Here is a 20,549-nt window from a genome sequence, read left to right on the forward strand (position 1 = left end):
ATTTTTAATTTCATACTTCATCCACTCTTAATACTCTATTTATAGTTTTTTTTCATGTAACAGCTATTTGTTTCAAAAATTAACATCTCAACGTATACATATGTACACAGATGCATATTAATAAATATTACAATAATAATATTTCATTATATTAACCAGTTTAAGCACTCTGCTTACAAAATTATTCTAGAATAAAATTAATATAAAATAATATATAAAAAATGAATCCAATATATAAAACAATAATGATTGAATGTTAATAATACACCACACACACACACACACACACGTATATAAAACGTTACACGTGTATAACGTTAAAAATAAGTCGTTTTATATTTATCGTTTCATCATTGCATTTCACGAAAGAATGCTGACCCACCACCAACCACCCACCCATCTTGGAATTTTCCTTCTATCGTTTTTACGTTCGTTCAATTCTTCTCTTTTATTTTGTTGTATTCCTCTCGACTAGTTTTTTCCGTTTAAAAAGAACAAAAATTAGAAAAAGAAATAGAAGCAGCAGCAGCAGAAGAAGAAGAAGAAGAAGACGTTGAATGGGTGGAAAGGGGTGGTGGGGGATAAGAGTGGGGAGAGGGAAGAAGGGGTGCGTTCACGGTAGCCTCAGCTATTCTCTCAACTTTTACCGGTTAAATTCTTCTCCTCGTTTCCGGTGCTATTTCGGTTCCCTTGGGTTTACGGAAGACTCGAAAGTAATCGTCCGAGCTCGACCGTTAATTATTTCTCTTCTACTTTCGCGTTTCTCTTTTATTGTCGTTATTAACCCTGGCTTTTTGTTGTCCTTATTTCTTTCTTTTCCTTTCTTTCTTTCTTTCTTTCTTTTGTAAGTTGTCCTTTTTTGTTCTCATACTTTTTTTTTTTTTAAGTGAAAGAAGGAAATGGTGCAAAGGGTGAAGGAAAAAAGGGTGGGAAATATTATCCCTTTCGAAGATTCCAATATCCTCCAACATTTGGTAAAATAGATGTGTATGTGTGTGTATGTGTGTATATATATATATAATAGTTATCGTTACCCGTTTCAAAACTTCGTGTACGGTCTTAATATAAATTCGATATAAAGTTTAATAGCTTCACGATGGTTAAATCCGATCGGTCGAAATCTTCCAAAGCGAAGTCGAGACATTCGGAGAGTATCAAAGAAGAGTAAGAGAGAATGAGAGAGAGAGAGAGGGAGAGAGAAATAAACTTTATTCCACCAGGGCAAAGTACTGAGTAAAGAATGAGGGGGGAGAAAAAAAAGATATATGGGTCATTTTCGTGAGAATAATAAAAATATAGGATATAAATGATTTATTTTTATTTGGTATAATATATGAAAGAGATTGGTAAATGAGATTATATTAATAATGTTTAGTGAAAATTGATATGGTAAGATTTTTTGATCTTATAATATTATTTTTAATTTACAAAATTACAGGAAGTATAATGAATTCATTCGTTCGTAAGATCAGAGTAAAAGTAAACATTATTAAATTAAATCAATAAAATATTTATGGAAAGAAGAATGAAGTAAATTTATATTTTACATCGATTTGCATTTGTAACGAGAAGTATAAGAGTTAGGGGATCCTTTTTTTGTTTTTTTTTCTTCAAAAAATCATCGAATATCGTTTATAATTTAAATATCAAAAAGATAAAATTGCAACGAATTATTTTCCAACATTATAAAGATAAGAAACATTAAATTCGTCGTCGTCGTCGTCTTCGTCGTCAGAGCAAATTCTTAAATAAAGATGAATTTAATTATTTTTCAATGTATTTTATAGTAATTCGTATAAAAAAAAAAAGAAATTAAGAAAAGAAATATCTACGATTCACAAGCTACGTCTCTTTCTTAATAATTCTCATTTACAACTTAAATTACATAAAATATTATTCATTAATTAGCAATAGTAAAGACAAATAAAATAAGATCAAACGACTTTATAATAATTTTTCGTTTAAATCGAAATAAATATATCGAAATAATCGAAAAAATAAATAAATCGAATATATATATATAAAAAATAAATGAAATTAAATCGAAACGGGTGTGTGTACTTATGTACGCACGTAAGAAGATATACTTCTTTGCCGTACTAAAACGAACATAACCTCAATAACCTCAAAAATAACTTCAACAAACAACTACAAAGAAAAAAAATAACTTAAAAAAGAAAAAAAAACTGGTGTGTGTACTTATGTACGCACGTAAGAGAGATACTTCTTTGCCGTACCAAACGAACATAAACCTCAATAACCTCAAAAATAACTTCAAAAAACAACTTCAAAGAAAAAAATAACGTAAAAAAGAAAAATAATTATTATATATATAAGAGAAAGAATAAAAAAGGAAAAAGAAAATATCAAATATAGATATCAGTTCACACTAATATAAGAGAGATATATGAATTACTTGACGCGTCAACAGCAATGGCGCGGTTACAGCATTAGTTCTCGCGTCGATCATTTAAGTCAAGCAGCGCTGAGTACGATTAATACTTGGATGGGTGACCCTTTTGAGAAAAAAAGGGGAAGAAGAAGAGAAGACAACTTCATGCCGTCAATTTGAAATCGCTTTGGCCCGCGTCGGTTAAATACCGACAAACTTCATGTGTCGTTTTTTGCCAGTCGCTCGGAACAAAATCACTCCCCATTACATTTTCCCCAACGCGCCAAAAGAAGTATAACTTCAATAAAAATAGGTTTAGGTATCGTTTAAAATTATTAAAATAGATCGATATAAAATTAATCTCTGTCACGTTATATCGAAATGATTAACAAACATAGAATAGAAAGAAGATGATAACTTTCGTTAAAGAACAACACAATTGTCGAGTCGATTTTCCGCACGGTATGTTGAACTCTCACGTAAGAAAAGAAGTGAAAGACACATACACGTACAAAGATAAAAACATAGATAGGAAAAGGGACTTGAAAATGAAAATTCGTCTAGCAGGAGGTATAGCTCAACGTACGAACTTATTTTTCTACGATGTCAAGAGGATAGAAAGAAGGAAAGAAAGAAAGAAAGAAAGAAAGAATGAATGAATGAAAGATCTAACCCAACTCGCACTGTTTCTCGCGTGTATTTTCTAGGAACTGCTTGCTCGGAGAAGCATCATTTTGAAATTCATGAAGCCGAATGGTGTAACCGCGTAAGAACAAAGTTTAGGTGGATTGAGAAAAGGGGAAGCTGGGTTTGGTAGAGAGAGAGAGTAGGAGGGAAGGGGTATGGGGGAGGAGGGGTTGCGAGGCTTGTGCTTGGGTTTGGGGGTTTGCTTGAAAGTGCCCCGAGGAGAAAAGGTCCGAGAAAGTAACTTCTTCTTACTCCCCCCTCCCTTCCCAAGCCCACCAACACCATCATCCCTACTACTACCACCACCACCACCATTACGTCTACCACCATCACCAATCCCATGTTGTTCGTCGTATTTTCTCTCGACGAGAGGAAGAAGAAGAAGAAGAAGACGTGTCAGAGAAAAGATGAGACATGCGATGGATGAAAGGTAGGATGCGAAGGGTGGGAGTGATAGGATGGGTGGATGTTGGTGGAAGGGGTAGGAAGGACAGGGGGTGGAAAGAGAGCAAACACATTTTCTATTTGCATGTGACGTCGTTCGAGAGGAAGAAGCGAAAGAGCTCTTTCGATATTTGAATATCCGCTTCTCCCGAAATTAAATGTGATCCGAAAATCATTTTTATATTGGCTTATGCAAAATCGCGTAGACACGCTCTTCTTTTTACTTTCTTTTCTCTTTATATCTTTTTATCTATTTATCTTTGTACATGCATATATATATATATATAGATATTTGTTGTTAGTTTTACTTTGCATCTTGTATGGGGGGTGGGAGGGAGATGGGGGGCGGCCACGTCATTTTATTCTTTCATCCTTCCACTACTAGTCGAATTCTTTTCTAAAACATTTTTCCATCTTTCTTCATTTCAATTTAATTTTCTTTCTTTATCCCTTTATCATATTATCCATCTTTCTCATTCTATCTCATTGAATTCAGCAAACATTCTCTCTCTCCTGTCAGAATTTAACGGACATATATTTACCGTCTAATTAACGGCCATTGTTTTATTTAACCGACAAGAAAATCGCCCCGTCGAGATAGATAAATGTTCATTTCTTCTTCGAATTTCTCTTTCTCTCTCTCTCTCTCTCGCTCACTTTCGTTATACTAATTGTTATTACTCATCTCATCCGTTCACTTCCACGTTTATATCCAAGATTTGAATCCCATAAAAAGATTCGAGTCCTTGCTCGAACTACCCAATCTTCGTGAATTACGAGTAAATTAGTAATTTTCTTTTTCTTCTTTTTTTTTTCCTTTAATTACACTTATCATCGCGAACGAATCGTCCAAAGTTCTCTTCAAATATCGTCGAACTTCTTTTTTATTCGTCCGTTAGAAAAAATAAAAGAAAAGAAATAGATCAAGAAAAAGAAATAATTAAATGAAAAATAAAATAAAGCACGGTTGTGTGATAAATTCGAAGGGGTGGGGGGGGGCAAAAACATATAGAAAGATTTACCGACAATATTTTATAATTTGTTGTTCCGGTCCATCTGAAAAAGGTAAAAACAACGAATAAAATAAATCAATGTGAAATATAAATGAGATAGAAGAAAGATTCGAAGAAAGGAAAAAAAAGGAGGGAAAAAAAAAATGAAATAGAACATTTTCTATAGAAAATCCGACATGGAAAAAACAGGTTTTTTCTCGTCTCTAATTTCCATCACCCCAAAGAGAAGGAGAAGGAAGAAGTGTAGCGGAATAGGGGAGGGATGGGGAAGGGTTGGAAGGGGTGAGGAATGATCCAATGCTACACACATCTCGTTCTTTGCTACCGAGAAGAGAAAGAGAGAGAGAGAGAGAGAGAGTGAGAGCAGGTGAACCAACCAAACACGAGCTTTTCACGCGTCGTGCAAATGAAATCTTTTCGCATATACGGAGGAGCCTCACTAATTAAGGCGTAGCCCTCCAATCAACCTCATTAACGTATAAATATCATCTACACCGATATTACCGGGCAAATAGAACAAGGAAAAAAAAAGAGAAGAAAAAAAAAGAAAGAAGAAGAGTACGAGGAGGAGGAGGAGAAGGAGGATGAGGGAGGGATACGAGGTTTTTTACTTTTTTCTTTTTTTTTTTTTAATTTTTCTCTCTTTTCTTTTTCTCTTCTTCTTTTTCTTCTTCTTCTTCGTCTTCTTTTTCTTTTAATGATTACGTTAGCAAACGCGTACGAAAAAAAAAAGAAAAAAAATCAGTCATCGTCACGACGATTATCGCGAAATTCTCTCTTCATATACGATTTTTGACCGGTTAATTTCTAATTGGTCTGACAAGAAAAAAAGAAAATCGAAAAGAGAAAAAGAAGTGACGAAAAAAAAGATTAACGAAGAGAAACCGATATCGGGCTTCGTTAACGTGCAGATAATTTCATATCGTATCATTGAGCAAATGAAATAGAAAGAAGAGATTATTAGAAAGAGATTAGGGAATTTTGTTTGTTTTGTTTTTGTTTTTTAACGTTAAAAATTGGGAATACGAAAGAACAAGTGTAGGGACTACTCGAATAATAATCTCGAAATACTTGGTGGTGCACGAAAAATAATTATTATTCAGTGTCAAAAATTAGAGAAACAATGAACATAAGAGATACGTATAATTTTATTTTTTAATTTATTATTTTGCAAAGGAGAGCAAGAAGGATAAAAGATGGAGAAGAATTGAGAAAGTGAGAGCGAGAGAGGAGAGGGGGGAGGAAAGAAAAGAGGGATAAAATTCGATCTTATTTCAAAAGTCTCCTCTTTCTATCTTCTTCCTAACCCACCCTTCTAACCCCCTCTCCCCTTTCTCCCCTTTCCCTTCTTTTCCCCCTTTCCTTCAATCTCTACTTGTTCATAGCTCAGTGCACTCCGAAGTCCTGGTCAAAGCGTTTTTTTCACGAGCTTAACGAGCGCTCTTAATTTCTGCGCTTTTTTCTACGTCATTTGCTTGAGAGAAGCTACTACTACTACTACTACTACTTCTATATTAGTAGTGGTGATAGTAGTAGAAGAAGAACCAGGAAAAGAAAAAGTGGTGGAAAATTACAAGAGGGGTAAGCAAGGTGGTGGGGTTTGGGGCTTTTCGTATCTTTTTTTTTCTTTTTTTTTATTTTTTCTTTCTTTCTTCGAGTAAAACCTCTTTTGCGAGATATCGAATCAGATACAACGAACGATTCTCACAAACTTTTATCCGAGTAACGGTTCTTCTTTTTTTTTTGATTTTTTTTTATTCGACGATTTATATACGACGACGATAAACAATTATGCTGTCTTAAAATATAAAACATAATATTTGCGTTTCTAATTGCATACTTCTCAAACGTTATATTATTTAACATATATTGTGCCAAGGGGGGAATGATTAAAGAAAAAAACCATTGAGAGAATGCAACGTTTATTTTCTCAATGTAGAAAAGAAAACAAGAATAGTGATCGATAAATTATGTTCTTCTTTTTTTTTTTGGTATCGTTCATAATTCAACGAGCGTATAAAACGTTAATTTTTTTTTTTCTAATAATAAGATAGAGATAAAGAAACCAAAAAGGAATGGCGATCGATAAATTATGTCTCATATTTTTCGTTGTCCTATTTTTCATAATCTATTAACAAGCGTATAAAATAAAATCAAATAAAATCAAATAAAATAAAATCAGATTATATTCTCTACATCTTGTTTTTATGAAATCTTCGAAAATCTCGAAGAAGAAGATATTATATATCCGTAATAGTATAAGTATTAGTAGTGGTAGTAGTAATAGTAGTAGTAGTAGTAGCCAGTGGTTATATCCAGCTAACAGTTAGCTCGTATAGCAAGCAAGCAAGCAAGCAAGCAATACCATCCATCTTAAAAGGCAATAACCAGGAGCAGCAACAAGAGCAATAGTAACAGGCTAGAAACTAGCCCTTCTCTTCTCTTTCTCTCGTACACACACTTTCCTTCAATCCAGCCAATCACCGTGGCTATCTCAAGACAATATTATTTTACTTTCGTCTCATGTATTATATTTTATACATATACATATATATATAACTTGTATGTACTATTATATATATATCGATAATTATTGCAGTGGTGTGTGTAGACAATCAACAAACATTTTTTTATTATTCTGCATTGGTAAATTGAAAAACTTTTGGATCTTACAAACGTAGGAAACAATTTTTGTTTTTTGTCGAATTAGAAAATAATATTATATAATATAATTATATAAAATTTAAATTGACTGTAATAAAATTATTTTCTAATTATTATTAATATTATAACTAATAATTATTTATATATTTATATATCATATATTAAATATAACTAATAATTATTTCTATTTATATAAAAATATTATTATCGTAAAGAAAATTGATTTGATTTAATTAATACACTCATAATTATCGATACGTATATGTACTATAATACGAATAATATTGTATTATATGTATATATATGTAATATAGATTGTATTATACACGTTAGCAAAGATAATAAGGTGTTCCTTGCAATCATCATCATAATCATCATCATCATCAATCATCAATCATCAATCATCAATCATCATCATCATCATCGTCATCATCATCATCTTCGTCACATCATCTTCACATCGTCTTCATGAAGAAAAAGAGAGAGAGAAAAAGAAAGAACGTGCTCCTTTCGATGGATCCGACCATTTTGACGGTAAAGAATGTTTAAAATGAAAATGTTCAATGCCTTAGCACCTCTCTATGCTTCCTTCGTGATATTTTCGTTGCGTGTGCAGTAGAGCTGTCGCGTTGTAATATTTTTTTTCTTCGTCAATGAGAAAGGAAAAGACGAGAGAGAAAGAGAGAGAGAGAGAGAGAGTGAGAAAGAAAGATAAAGAAAGAAAAATATGGGGAAATATTTATTCGATAAATATACCAAAATTATGAACGTATAGATACAAAATCCTTGCCGATCTTGTTTCAAACAAAAAAAAAGAAAAAAATCAATAAATCGTTGTAGAAATATTGTTAAAAAGTTATAACGACGTTGGCGGGGTCTCTCTTTTATCGACAGGAAAATAAAGTGATCATGGTTAAATGATAGTTTCTTTTTATAACTCTTACAATATATCTCAATGACTAACATCCTTATTATCGATTTATATATATTTTTTATTAGGAAAATTCGTAAAGTTAACGATTTTATAATCCAAATATTACGCTCTTATTACGCTTTCGTATCTTTGTATTTTCATTTATGATTATTTATTTCTTTCCTTTCCTTTCTTTTTTGCGTAAATCATAGAAAAAGAATACAAGTATACAAGTGTGTATTATCATACATAATATATCGATCAATTTTCGTCGAATTTTGTTGAAATTTTATACACACGCGTGTATACAAACATACATACATATATACATATATACATATTATATATAGATAAACAAATTTTATGTTTTAATCACGTTAATCGTCGTGTATATGAAACACGAAGTGTTAGTAGTTTTGGTAGAAATTTCGGCTGCTACTGTCACGTGACCGAAGATGCATGTAAGTGTTTCTCTTACTACTTATCTCGATATGCATGTCTCTCTCGTTACGTGAAATTTGAGAAGGATGAGCAGGAGAGGAGGAGGAGGATGAAAGGAAAATGGGGATTTTACACTGCAGGCCAAGGGGCCACAGGTAAGTCGATCAGGAGACGACCGTCGTTTACTGCCACTCTCTTATCTCCAGAAAAAAAAATAATATAAAAAAATACTGAAATTGCTCGGTAACGTTTTCTTACGAATGAAGAAAAATCTTACGAAAACGTGATACGTATCATCATCTATCTGTCCTTTTTCGAGATGTTCTATCCTTCTTTAAGAAATGAATAAAAGAGAAAGAAAGATTAGATTTTTTTTTGAAACTTCAAATATCTTCTTCTTCTTATTCTTCTTTTTATTCTTAATCGTTTTATTTTTTTGTTTTGTTTTTTCGCATTTACTTTTGACGAAATTTAAAACAGAAAAATGTAGACACTTTTTTTTCCGATCATCTCGTTTTCATAACGCATAACAATATTCCAGGTGTTTTTTTTATTTTGTTCCTCCGGGAATAATCAATGAGAATAAATTTATTTTATTTTAATCTTTTTTTTTTGTCTTTTTTAATCAGATATACATATTGGTCATTCATATTGCACGATCGATAGAAATTATTCGACGAAAAATCGCTTTAAATCGTTAAATCGTCTCTCTTATCGTTAATATTATATTATTCTAATAAAATATCTCTCTCTCCTTTTTTTAATACCCATGAAATTTGATTTACGTAATACCTCCAACTAACAACAATGAAGATATCGTTTGAAATAAAATCATATCCGTCGTGTTTTTTAATTTAATAACGTGTGACGTTAAATAAAAAGATGACAATAATTAGGATAAAATATATAAAAAAAAGGAAAAAGAAATAAAAGATAGGAAAAAAGAAAAAAAAAAGGAAAGATAAATAAGCAATGAAAAATTTTACTCTTACGAGCAGCTTCTTCCTCCTCCTCCTCCTCCTCCTAATCTTCCTCTTTTACTTCTTCTGCATCATTCTTGGATGCGTCCTTTTGTTCGTTGCTTTCATTAGTAAACATTAGACGGCATAGTTTATCGAGGAGAAAAACACAGTGTAGCTTGAGACACCATAGCGAACGCATACCGGTTAGACGAGCAACGTACTTATTCTTCTTATTCTACTTCTTTCTGTAAGTAAGTTAGTCCGTTTGTGGTTGAGTGAAAAAAAAAGAGAAAGGAAAGAAAAAGAAACAGAGAGAAAGAGAGAGAGAGAGAGAGAGAGGATTATTTCCCGAGGGATCGAGAGAATCTTTTTTTTTTTTTCCTTTTTTTACTTTTTTTTATATTTCAAGGAACATTCGTCGAGCTTTCTTTTCTCCTCCCTTTCCTTCTACCCTCTGCCCACTCTCTCCCTCTCTCTCTTTTTCTCTAATACTCTTTCCTTCCATTGCTTTAATAGTTCGTCAAAAAAAAAAAGAAAAAAAATAAGAGAGTGATAGAGAGAGAGAGAGAAGAACGAAAGACCGTTTCCTTTGGTCGAGAAAAATTCGTTCGCTTCGTCGAGAAACGAAAGAAGAAAGAAAGAAAGAAAGAAAGAAAGCAAGCAAGCAGGGAAAAAAGGGGACGAAGGAGGAGGGCAAGAAGGGAGGATAAATAGGGCTGGGAGTTTGGGGTGGGGTTGAGGTTGGGGTTGGATAGAAGAGGAAAGGATCGTCCATAATCCATAAATTCGTGAAAAATAAATAATACAGAAGCTTCTGCGAAGTCTGTCTGACGTTACAAGTGCAAGAGAAAGAAAGATAGATATATATATATAGATAAGATAAGATAGATAGATAGATAGATACGAGTAGATAAAATAAGAAAAAGAAAGAAAGGAAGAAAGGAAGGAAGGAAGACCAAAAAAAAAAATATACGTTTCTCCCTTTTTTCGTATCTTCTTCTTCTTCTTCTACTTTTTCTACTTCTTCTCGTTTCCTCAGGTTGTTGTATCATCTCATCCCTTATCTTCTTTCGTCCTTCGTCCTATCTATCCTCTTTCTACTTAAACCTAAGTACGATCAAGTACTACAAGACTCAAAGACCATCTGCTAGTTTTCTTCTTGCTTTATCCAGAATATATCCGCGATTCTCCTTCTCTCTCTCTCTCTCTCTTTCTTTCTTTCTTTCTTTCTTTTTCTTTCTCTTTTTATTTCTCGATCTTTGAACGAGTCTCTTATACCTAATGGACTGTACTAGGAGTCGAGACTTTAAGCAAGAAATATTCGAGACGGAAGTAAATCCAGCCAACCCCCTCGTTCCCCTCCCCCTACCCCCTTTCTTTCTTTCTTTCTTTCTTTTTATCTTTTTCTATCTCTCTCTTTCTCTCTTTCTCTTTCTCTTTTTCATTTCTTTTCTCATCTCTCTTCTATTCTCTTTTTCGAGTAATACGTCGACGATAACGTTCATCGCATTACCACGAAAAATAGAGAAAGTAAAAAAAAGAAAACTAGAAAGAGAGAGAGAGAAAGTTAAACGAAAGCTCTTGCATTTTTCTATCTTTCACAACGATTTATTATTTTTCTCTTCTTCGATCACATTTTATTCCACCTTTTTTCTTCCTCTCTCTCTCTCTCTCTCTCTCTTTCTCTTATTTTCTTTTTTTATTATTATATTACGACCAACAGACACTTGCCAGGATTATAATTAACTATCAAATTATATTGATTTACAATTTATTATACAATTGAATTTATCTAATAGTATTGTAATTCAATATTTAGAGAGTATGATATTATTTTTTGATTTTTATTACTCGTGCGTTCCGACGAGGATTACTTTTTCACGAAATTTTCTCGAAATAATATTCTTGGATCAACGATTTTCGACTCTCTCTCTCTCTTTCTCTCTTTTTATCATCTTCCAGTTTAATATCTCACCTTGAAGCCGTTTAAACGAGTTCCTCTTATATAGGAAGAGCAAGAGAGAGAGAGAGAGAGAGAGGGATCTTTACTATATCGAGTTAACTATCGCCATAGCAATAGCCATAGACGTTTTACGGCCAGTTTGAGGATTCCTTTTATGTTCTGCTCGACGATTCCAAGGGTTTCTTAGCACGAAACCGACATGTTTCTCTCATTCGATTTTTTCCTCTCTCCCTCTTTCCTTCCTTCCTTCCTTCCTTCCTTCCTTCTTACCTTTTTTTCCTTTTTAATCGTAACTTTCAATTTTTCTTTACACCAACATTACAATCCTTGCACACCATAGCTAATATATCATAATTAAATATACCATCGATTATTTATTCGCATTATAAAACAGATATCATTTTCTTTTAACAATTACAATCCCCCATTAACTTGATTCAACATACATCACCTCGTCATTACAATTTATTATATATGTAATTATTATTATTATTATTATTATTATTATTATTATTATCAATCGGACGAACTAGAAATCACTCGCTATCATTCTCTCTCTCTCTCTCTCTTTCTCTCTTTATATATTTTATATTTAAAATTCCATTTTCTTTCTCAAAGTTTAAATCCCATCACCATAACTAATACACACCATCGTACTGATTTATCGATTATTATTCACGACCGGACCTATTCGGAATTTATTGGAAAACGCATAATTCGCTTGGTGTGTTGTACTATATATACGCCATATGTACATATATTGAAATTTAACAGAACGTTCTCGCGCAATACGCCATAATTCATTCGTTCGTTATTAATGAAGCCCTTTGCCTCCTCCCCCTACCCCTACCCCTAACTCTACCTCTACCTCTCTTCTACCTCTCTTCTACCATCCCCCTTCCCATTTGCCACTTCCTCTTCTTCTTTCCTTCTCTCTCCCTCTCTCTCTCTCTTTCTCTTTCTCTTTTACCTCGTTATTGTATTCAGTGAAATTGTTTATTATTTAAACTCGACGCGATTACGGTAGTTTGAGGTTGAACGTAGTTAGAACGTAATCAGAAATAATTTAAACGGCCCGTTTACCACCCCCTGTTACCGTTGTTTTTGTTGTTGCCGTTACCGTTACCCCGTTCTCCCTTGTATTTATACTCTAAGCGATAAATTTATTATTTCATACTGACTAAGCACCACCACCACCACCACCATTGCCACCATCTCTAAAGGGATAGAGGGGGAAGGGGTTATCTAAGGAAACCACCCCCATCACCACCCACCTAGACCACTGGGATAAATAATGGGAACGCTTTCGTTCTTCTCACTGTTATACAATACCCGTTATATTATTTTTCTTTTACCATCCTTCCTATCTTTATTTTCTTTATTGGGGTTTTTTCTTTTTAATATTTCAAAGAAGAAGAAGAAGAAGAAGATGATGATCTTCGTGTCAGAAATGGTTAGGAAATTATCGGCCGCTTATTAAACTCTTTAACTTTCTCATTCTTCAGTTAATTTTGTTTATTTTTTATTTCGTGCTGAGGAATTTTGTTTTATTTCAATTTTTTATCCCATCCCGTCTTGTAATTAAATATCTGAAATATATTACGTTGTTGTCGATGATGATTATGATGATGATTATGATTATGATTATGATGATGATGATGATGATGATTCTGTAACATTATTATTATTATTATTATTATTTTTCGAAGATTTCATATTCAATCGAGAAAAAAAAAACATGACAAAAATGTAATTCTATCGATAAATTTAAACGATCAAACGAATAACTTGTCTTACAATTAAGTCAAATATTTTTCTCAGTTATAAAAATCTTTCGGAATAATTATCCTCATTTTTGATCTCGTAGAAATGAAAATGTAAATTTTTCAATCGGTAATAATAGATTTGAAAGTTTGAAGAATTATCACGTTCCCCTCTTTCTCTCTCTCTCTCTAATTCTTTTTTTTTGTTCCCTATTCTTTCGTACTCTCGTTCGTGAAAATTTCGTCGATTTAACAGGAAAATATACACGAAGAAGATTTATGTTGAAACATTCTTCTTCTTGTTCGGGAATCTCTTTTCCTTGAATAATCACGAACTTTCGCTACCTTGTTGTTTTTTTTTCCTTTCTTTCCTTCCCTTCCCTATTTTTCTTCTGTCTCTTTTTCGAATAGTTTACGACATAAGTTTATACTCGGATTAAAAGCATCTTCTCTTGAAGTCCCCTTTTCCGGGTGTCACCTCTTTCCTTTCCTTTCGTTTCGTTTCGTTTCGTTTCGTTTCGGTTCTTTGAAGAAGCTTCCTTCTTTTACTCCTACAACTACTACCCCTTATCCCTTACCCCTTACTCCACTCACCATTTATCTCTCTCTCTCTCTCTCTCTCTCTCTCTCTCTCTCTCGTTTTTTCTTTCTTTCTCTTCTTCTACTTCTTCTTCTTCTTCCCCCGAGTGAAGTCGCACTCGGAAGATGAAACTTCGAAAGGAATCAACGAAGAGATTTCTAATCCCTCTTTTCATCCTCTTTAAATAGTCCTCGTTTTAAAAGAGGTGCCTCGTCACGATTCGGATCGAATTGCGAAAGCTCTTACTCCTTCTAAGGCATCGGATTTCTTACGGCTGATATCTTCTAATAAACGATTAGTTTACTCTCTCTCTCTCTCTCACACATATATACACACGTATACACTATCACACAAACTCTTAACAAAATTGAATAAAGAAAGATAGATCTCTCTCTCTTATGTATCTTTTTGATTTTGATTTTCCTTTTTCTTTTCTTTCCTATTCTTTTCTATTATTTTCTATTATTTTTTTTTTGTTGCTACACGTATAATATACTCGAATAATATCTTTAATAATATTATTTTAATAATATTATTTTTCTTATATGCATTATTTATTATTATTATGATTATTATTATTATTATTATATATTCTTATTTTTATTATTATTGTTTGTAATCAAAATTTATTGGCAAATTTAACTTCGTCGGTAACATCGACAACGGACTACGTTGACCGACACGACTATGACCATGACTATGACCATGACTATGACTATGACGACGAAGACGATGACTATGACGTTGAAACTAACGAGAGAGGGGGTCTCATTATCTTTCAATTGTTTGTTTCAGAGGGGTAGCGACGAGCTTCTGTCGCAAAGCGGTGCAGTCAGCAATGGTGCTGCTATGAGTCCTCAGCCCCATCACGCGGCTGACAACAACAATGACGCTAAAAAGGTATGGGAAATAGTGTTTCAACAGTTTTTCTTTTTAATTTATTTATTTTCCCTGTTCTTTTTTTTTTTTCTTTTTAATTTATTTTTTTCTCCATCTTCATTCTTCGTTTTAGCTTTCTCGTTTAAAAGGATGATAGTTTAATCAAACATTTGCACGTCTTTTCGTAGATTTTTGTTGTATTAGATACATTTTTACATACATACATACATACATACAAACGTACGTACGTAATTTTACATATTACTTATATGTGTACATATATATATATTTAATATATTATTTTAATATTAGACGCAAAAATTTATATCGTAGGCTTCTATTTCTTTTTTTCTTTTTTTTTTATTCGAAATCACGCGATTCGATATTCTAATTTGTTTCTTTTTTTTTTAAATATTTTTCATCCTATTTAAACTTTTGATTTTTTATATAGATATACATATGTTTTTTTTTATTATATTACTTCCCCCACCATTCAACTCACCACTCCCTTAATATTACTTTTTTTTAATCTCTTTTTTTTTTTTAAATAAGACCGAATCAGCACCGAAAGATAAACTCGAGAACGTTTGTATTCGTTGTACGAACTCGACCATGCATGAATACACATTTTTTAATTTCCTTTTTTTATTATTATTATTATTATTATTTCTTTCCCTTTTCTCTGCCAGCAATTCTCTCTCTTGAAACTTTGTTTAGTTAGTGCACGTTTTTGTTACTACAAAAGTCCAGTGTAAAACACGTATTACCAACTCATACACGTACGTCGATAATTATCGTCCCTTTAACCCCCTCCCGCCCCAAAAGTATTTTTTCTTTTTCTTTCTTTTTCTTTTGGTATATGTAATTCCTCTTTTTTTTTATTTTCTTTTATTTCTAAACTAACAAATTCCAAATAAAAGAGACACGGGGTCGTATACGTAAGCAGAAAAATCAGTGAGTAAAAGAACATTTTTTTTTTAAACGACGAGTAAATCGTCGAATAAATTTTCTCTTTTTTTTTACTTTGTTTTTTTTTTTTTTCATCTTTTTTAATTATTATAATTAGACACACGTATTATGTTATATATATATCTGATTTATCTATCTCTCTCACACACGTTCCTCTCAACGAAGAAGACAAATAAAAAAGAGACACGCACAGATAATAATGATGATGATGGTGATGATGATGATGATGATGAGAATCGTTAACGATGAGAAAATGAGAAACGATAGGATGAGATTTTAATTATAGGAAATTTTGTAAATGATCTACGATCGATCGATGATTACTCTTATCTTGCGTATTTTCCGCATACGAATTTCATATCATACATGCATATATATATATATATATATATATATACATACGTATATTTTTATTTTAATATATATATATGTGTGTGTGTGTGTGTGTGTGTATGCATACGTGTATATTTATGAATGTGTTGTATATGCTGCATCTTTTTTTAAATCTCATTTTTATATTCTCTCTCTCTCTCTCTTTCTCTCTCTCTCTCGTTATATGTGGTTTAGTTAAAAGTTATTATTTCGTATTTTGATGCAAAAGTTAAACAAGAATTTTTTATGTTTAATTTCCTTTTCTTTTTCTTTTTTTCTTCATATTTTTTCTATCCACTCGTTCTCGAAATAATTATTGGTAAAAGAAAAAAAAGAAAAAAATATAAACTTCATAACGTTGAACCTGTTAATTAGGAAAGATTTTCGATCGGTGTGAACCCGCGGGAACGTTTGAAAATTATTTTGATTTAAAATGAAATGTTCGCGATGGGTGTCAGGGAAACACATTGGGATTAATTAATGGAATACGTTGAAATAATGAAGAATTCGGACGAATAATGTTTTTTTTTCTCATTGCGACGTTCAAATGATTTATTTATTTATTTATTTTTTATCAAGAGAGAAGTGAAAAATTTTCGATACGAAATTAATTGGTTTTCCACCGATTAACGGGTTGTTAATCCTTACGATGCACGATTAATTTTGATTAATAATAAAACAAAAGGAACAATATATATATATATAGAAAAATATTTTTTATTAAATATTCGATGCATTATTATCTCCGCAATTTTACGAGCCGCGCGTAAATAAATAAATAAATAAATAAATAAATAAAGTAACAATTAAAACAGAGAATTAATAGACCAATTATATTACCCACTCTAATTTTCTATTTCTATAAAACATTTAATGCATTAAACTTTTGTAAATTCGCAATGGTACACGTCCGAAAAGGAAAGAGGTATGAATTATCCTAATTTATATTGTATAGAATAATTAATGCATTCACCCTTTTTTATTCATGCAACCGATACGTACACGTACACGTAGAAAAAGTTAAAATTATAATGAAAATAAAACTTGTATCACTCTCTGATATGTGTGTATATTATACAACATTTATCTCATTAACAACTCCAACAATAATGCAACAACCACTAACGTCAAAATTATAAATAACAATAGAAACAATACTCGTATTCGCTATCTTAATTCGTATTAAATACAACGTTAAATCCAGTAATTAATAATCCTAAAAGAGTAAGGAACACACACGCATTCAAGGGTTACGAACAAAAATCATTCTCGAGGGCTACTCGAGCAAGTAAATTTCATTGTTTTTTATAAATAAAAACTAAAGATATACGTCAAGTGTTTTCCATTTAACCACGCATACCTTAGAAAATTTATCTATACAGATCTATGTGTATTTTTATTTCCTTGCATTACTTCACAAGCGTTAAAATAGTAACTCGGTAACAGGCCGTGGGAAAAGAAAAAAAAAGAAAAAAAAAAGCTCGATACTCGTCGTGTTTCAAACAGAATGAGACGCGGGGTGGGGGTGGGAGAAAAGTTGACGACGGCGGTGGTGGGGCTAGGGGTAGGGGGTGGGTGTAAGGGAAATAAAAAATGCGATGCGAAAAAAGTCGCATCTAGAACGGATCGTTAAAGCGACCGCGTTGGTGGTGTTTCTCACTTATACAGGAGGGGGGGAGGGGGGAGGAAAAAAGAAATGGTGCTGGTGCTGGTTCTGGTGCTGGTGCTGGTGCTGGTGCTGTTTTTTGGGGAAGGGGAAAGTGTGAGAAGGGTTGAAAAGGAAGTATATCACGATGTGTGTGCGTGTATCTATGTGTATCTGTATGTTTGTTAAATGTGTTAGTAGTAGTAGTAATACATGATAGGATGGTACCCGCAGATTCGGTGACAAAGCTCTCTTCGTATCTCTTTCTTTCTCTTCTTTTACTTTGAAAACGTACACGCTCTACTTTTCGCAAATATGTATACGCGTATACGTATTAAATGCACGCGTGGGTGGATGGGTGGATGCGGGAGAGGAGAGGAGAGGATAGGATAGAATGTGTGTGTGTGTGAAAATAAACGAAACGAGAAAAAAAAAATTAGAAAAAGAAGAAAAAAAGGAAAAGGAAAGATAGAGAAAAAAGAAAAAATGAATTGTTAACACGTTTCGAGCGTCCGTGTAATTCGAACCACACTTTCCATACTCATTTGACTGCATTTGTTTAAAAAGGAAAGAGAGATAAAGATAGAGATATAGAGAGATAGAGGTAAAGTGTTGTATGCTATGGTAGTAGTAATAATGGGAAAGAGAGAGAGAGATAGGTGATGACGAGTGGTGGAATAAATGAAGAAAAAAGTGGAATAATATTCGCATCTTTTTGGGGGAAAACTTCTCTCTCTCTCTCTCTCTCTCTTTCTCTCTTTTTTTTATCAGATATTTTTATTTTTAAATATTCGCTGTTGTTTTTATTTTCTTTTTTTTTCTTTTTTTCATGAATCACTACAAGAAAACATAAATCATTTCAATGAAGAAGTGGTGGGGGAGAGGATTCTTTCACGTATTAGAATAATATCCAGGTTTTATATGGATCCTTTTCTTTCATCAGTGTCTCGTAAAGATATCGGTTCACGAAAAGCAATGAACGCAGTCTGGCCACGTAATGGTCATAAATATTGGAAGAAAGCAATCCCCCTATCGGAGTGAAGAAACGTCGACTTAGCTTGGTTGTTTGGTTGGTTGGTTGGTTGGCTAGCTTGCTACTAGTTTGCTTGGTGTGCGTTATTATAGATCATCGTCACGAACAAACGAAAAGAAAAAAGAGAGAGAGAGAGAGAATGAATAGGGGGGGGGATCTAAGGATGGAAAAAAAGAGAATTAATTTCTGGTAGGTAGTGAAAATAAAACACATTAAATTCTGTTGTAGGACTTATTCGGTACAGGGAATTATTTCTTTGATATAACTGTCCGAATTCACGCAGGTGAATTCATGGAAGAGGAATGAGGTAGGGGAGGGGGAGATATGAGGAAAGAAATAAAAATACGAAGAGGGAAGAGGGAATAGGACGATAGGAAGGGGAAGGGTTGTGTGTGTGCTTCTCGAGTTTTCATTTTTCACCGATTTAGGATACGAATAAACGTACGAACGACACGCTTAGTCAACGATAATAGTAATAATAATAATAATATTAATAATAATAAAAAAAATCCTGAAAGAAAGAGAGAGAGAGAACGATAAATTTGAATTATATTTTTTCGTCGAGAAAAATAAAAAGATATGTAATATATATATATTAGGTTGTCCCATATAAGTTGTTCCTTCCTATTTTTCTATTTAATTATATAACATTCCTGCGCAGTGATGACTTCGAAGAAGGTGGGGTATAATTTTCATCTAATAAAAAATCAGATTGAAATTATAACGTTCTAATTTTAGCATATTTTTTCGATTTCTATGTAATTATTTTAACGCTTCTGCGCAGCGATGACTTCGAGGATAAAATTTTCCTGTAATATAAGAGAGTGCATCAGTGCATTATAATAATTGTTAATTAATCGATGCAAGTGTCTAGTGTTTTTTAAAAGCTCGGAGAATATGATCTGTGTACCGTTTTTTTCGAAATCCACCGTTGAACTGGGTCATTGTCCTCTGTTAAAATTTTTTATTGAAAGTTGTTTATGTGACTTTCCGAATAAAGAAATTCTATTTATTACGAATATTATTGATTTTCTACACATGCGTAGCGTTCGGAAAGTCATATAAACAACATTTAATAAAAGTACTTTCATAGAGGATAACGTATCAGTCTGAAGGTGAATTTCGAGGAGGACGGTGCTCCGAACATATACCCGGTGCTTCTAAATTACAATACACATTTTTTTCGATTAATTAACAATTATTTGAATACTCTAATGAATTCTTTATTTATTTCAGATTATTTAGTAGTATATACATTTGCATACATATTAAATAACTATTAACGTGCTTTGAATTATTAAATAATTTCAATCTGATTTTTTTATTAGATGAACATTTCACCCCAGCCCTCTCGAAGTCATCGCTGCGCAGGAACATAAAACGAATATACTTTTGTTAAAATAATTACCAAAGATAGATACAAAAAATACTCTAATCTAAACGTTTCAATCTTAAATTCTATTTATTAGGAATAATATCCCAACGTGCCTGTTTGAAGGTGAATTTCGAAGAGGACGGTGCTTCGAACATATACCCAGTGCTTCTAAATTACAATACACATGTTTTTCGATTAATTAACAATTATTTGAATACTTTAATGCATTCTACTTATATTACAGGAAAATTTTACTTACTTATTTTAGAAATTATGGGACAACCTAATATAATATATAGTTTTTGTTAATAAAACCTCGTACCTGCTTTATTAATTTGATTGCGTGATAATAATCGAACTTGCTTTTTCATTCGTACGATTTAAACTTTCATATTTCTCTCTCTCTGTCTCTATTCTCTCTATTCTCTTCTCTTTTCAATCTTGTTTTTGCGGT

General features: G+C 32.5%; 1 protein-coding gene across 1 annotated transcript in view; it reads left to right on the plus strand.

Moving 5' to 3' along the window:
- LOC122525696 (polypyrimidine tract-binding protein 1-like) overlaps positions 1–20,549 on the plus strand; it is a 167,385-nt gene that overhangs the window by 89,117 nt on the left and 57,719 nt on the right. The window contains exon 3 of the mRNA XM_043648616.1: positions 14,618–14,722. Coding sequence (XP_043504551.1) covers positions 14,618–14,722 — 105 coding nt within the window. The remainder of the gene's footprint in view (positions 1–14,617; positions 14,723–20,549) is intronic.

This window comes from Polistes fuscatus, unplaced genomic scaffold, assembly GCF_010416935.1.
Source record: "Polistes fuscatus isolate 324 unplaced genomic scaffold, CU_Pfus_HIC Scaffold9, whole genome shotgun sequence".
Taxonomy (NCBI): Eukaryota; Metazoa; Arthropoda; class Insecta; order Hymenoptera; family Vespidae; genus Polistes; species Polistes fuscatus.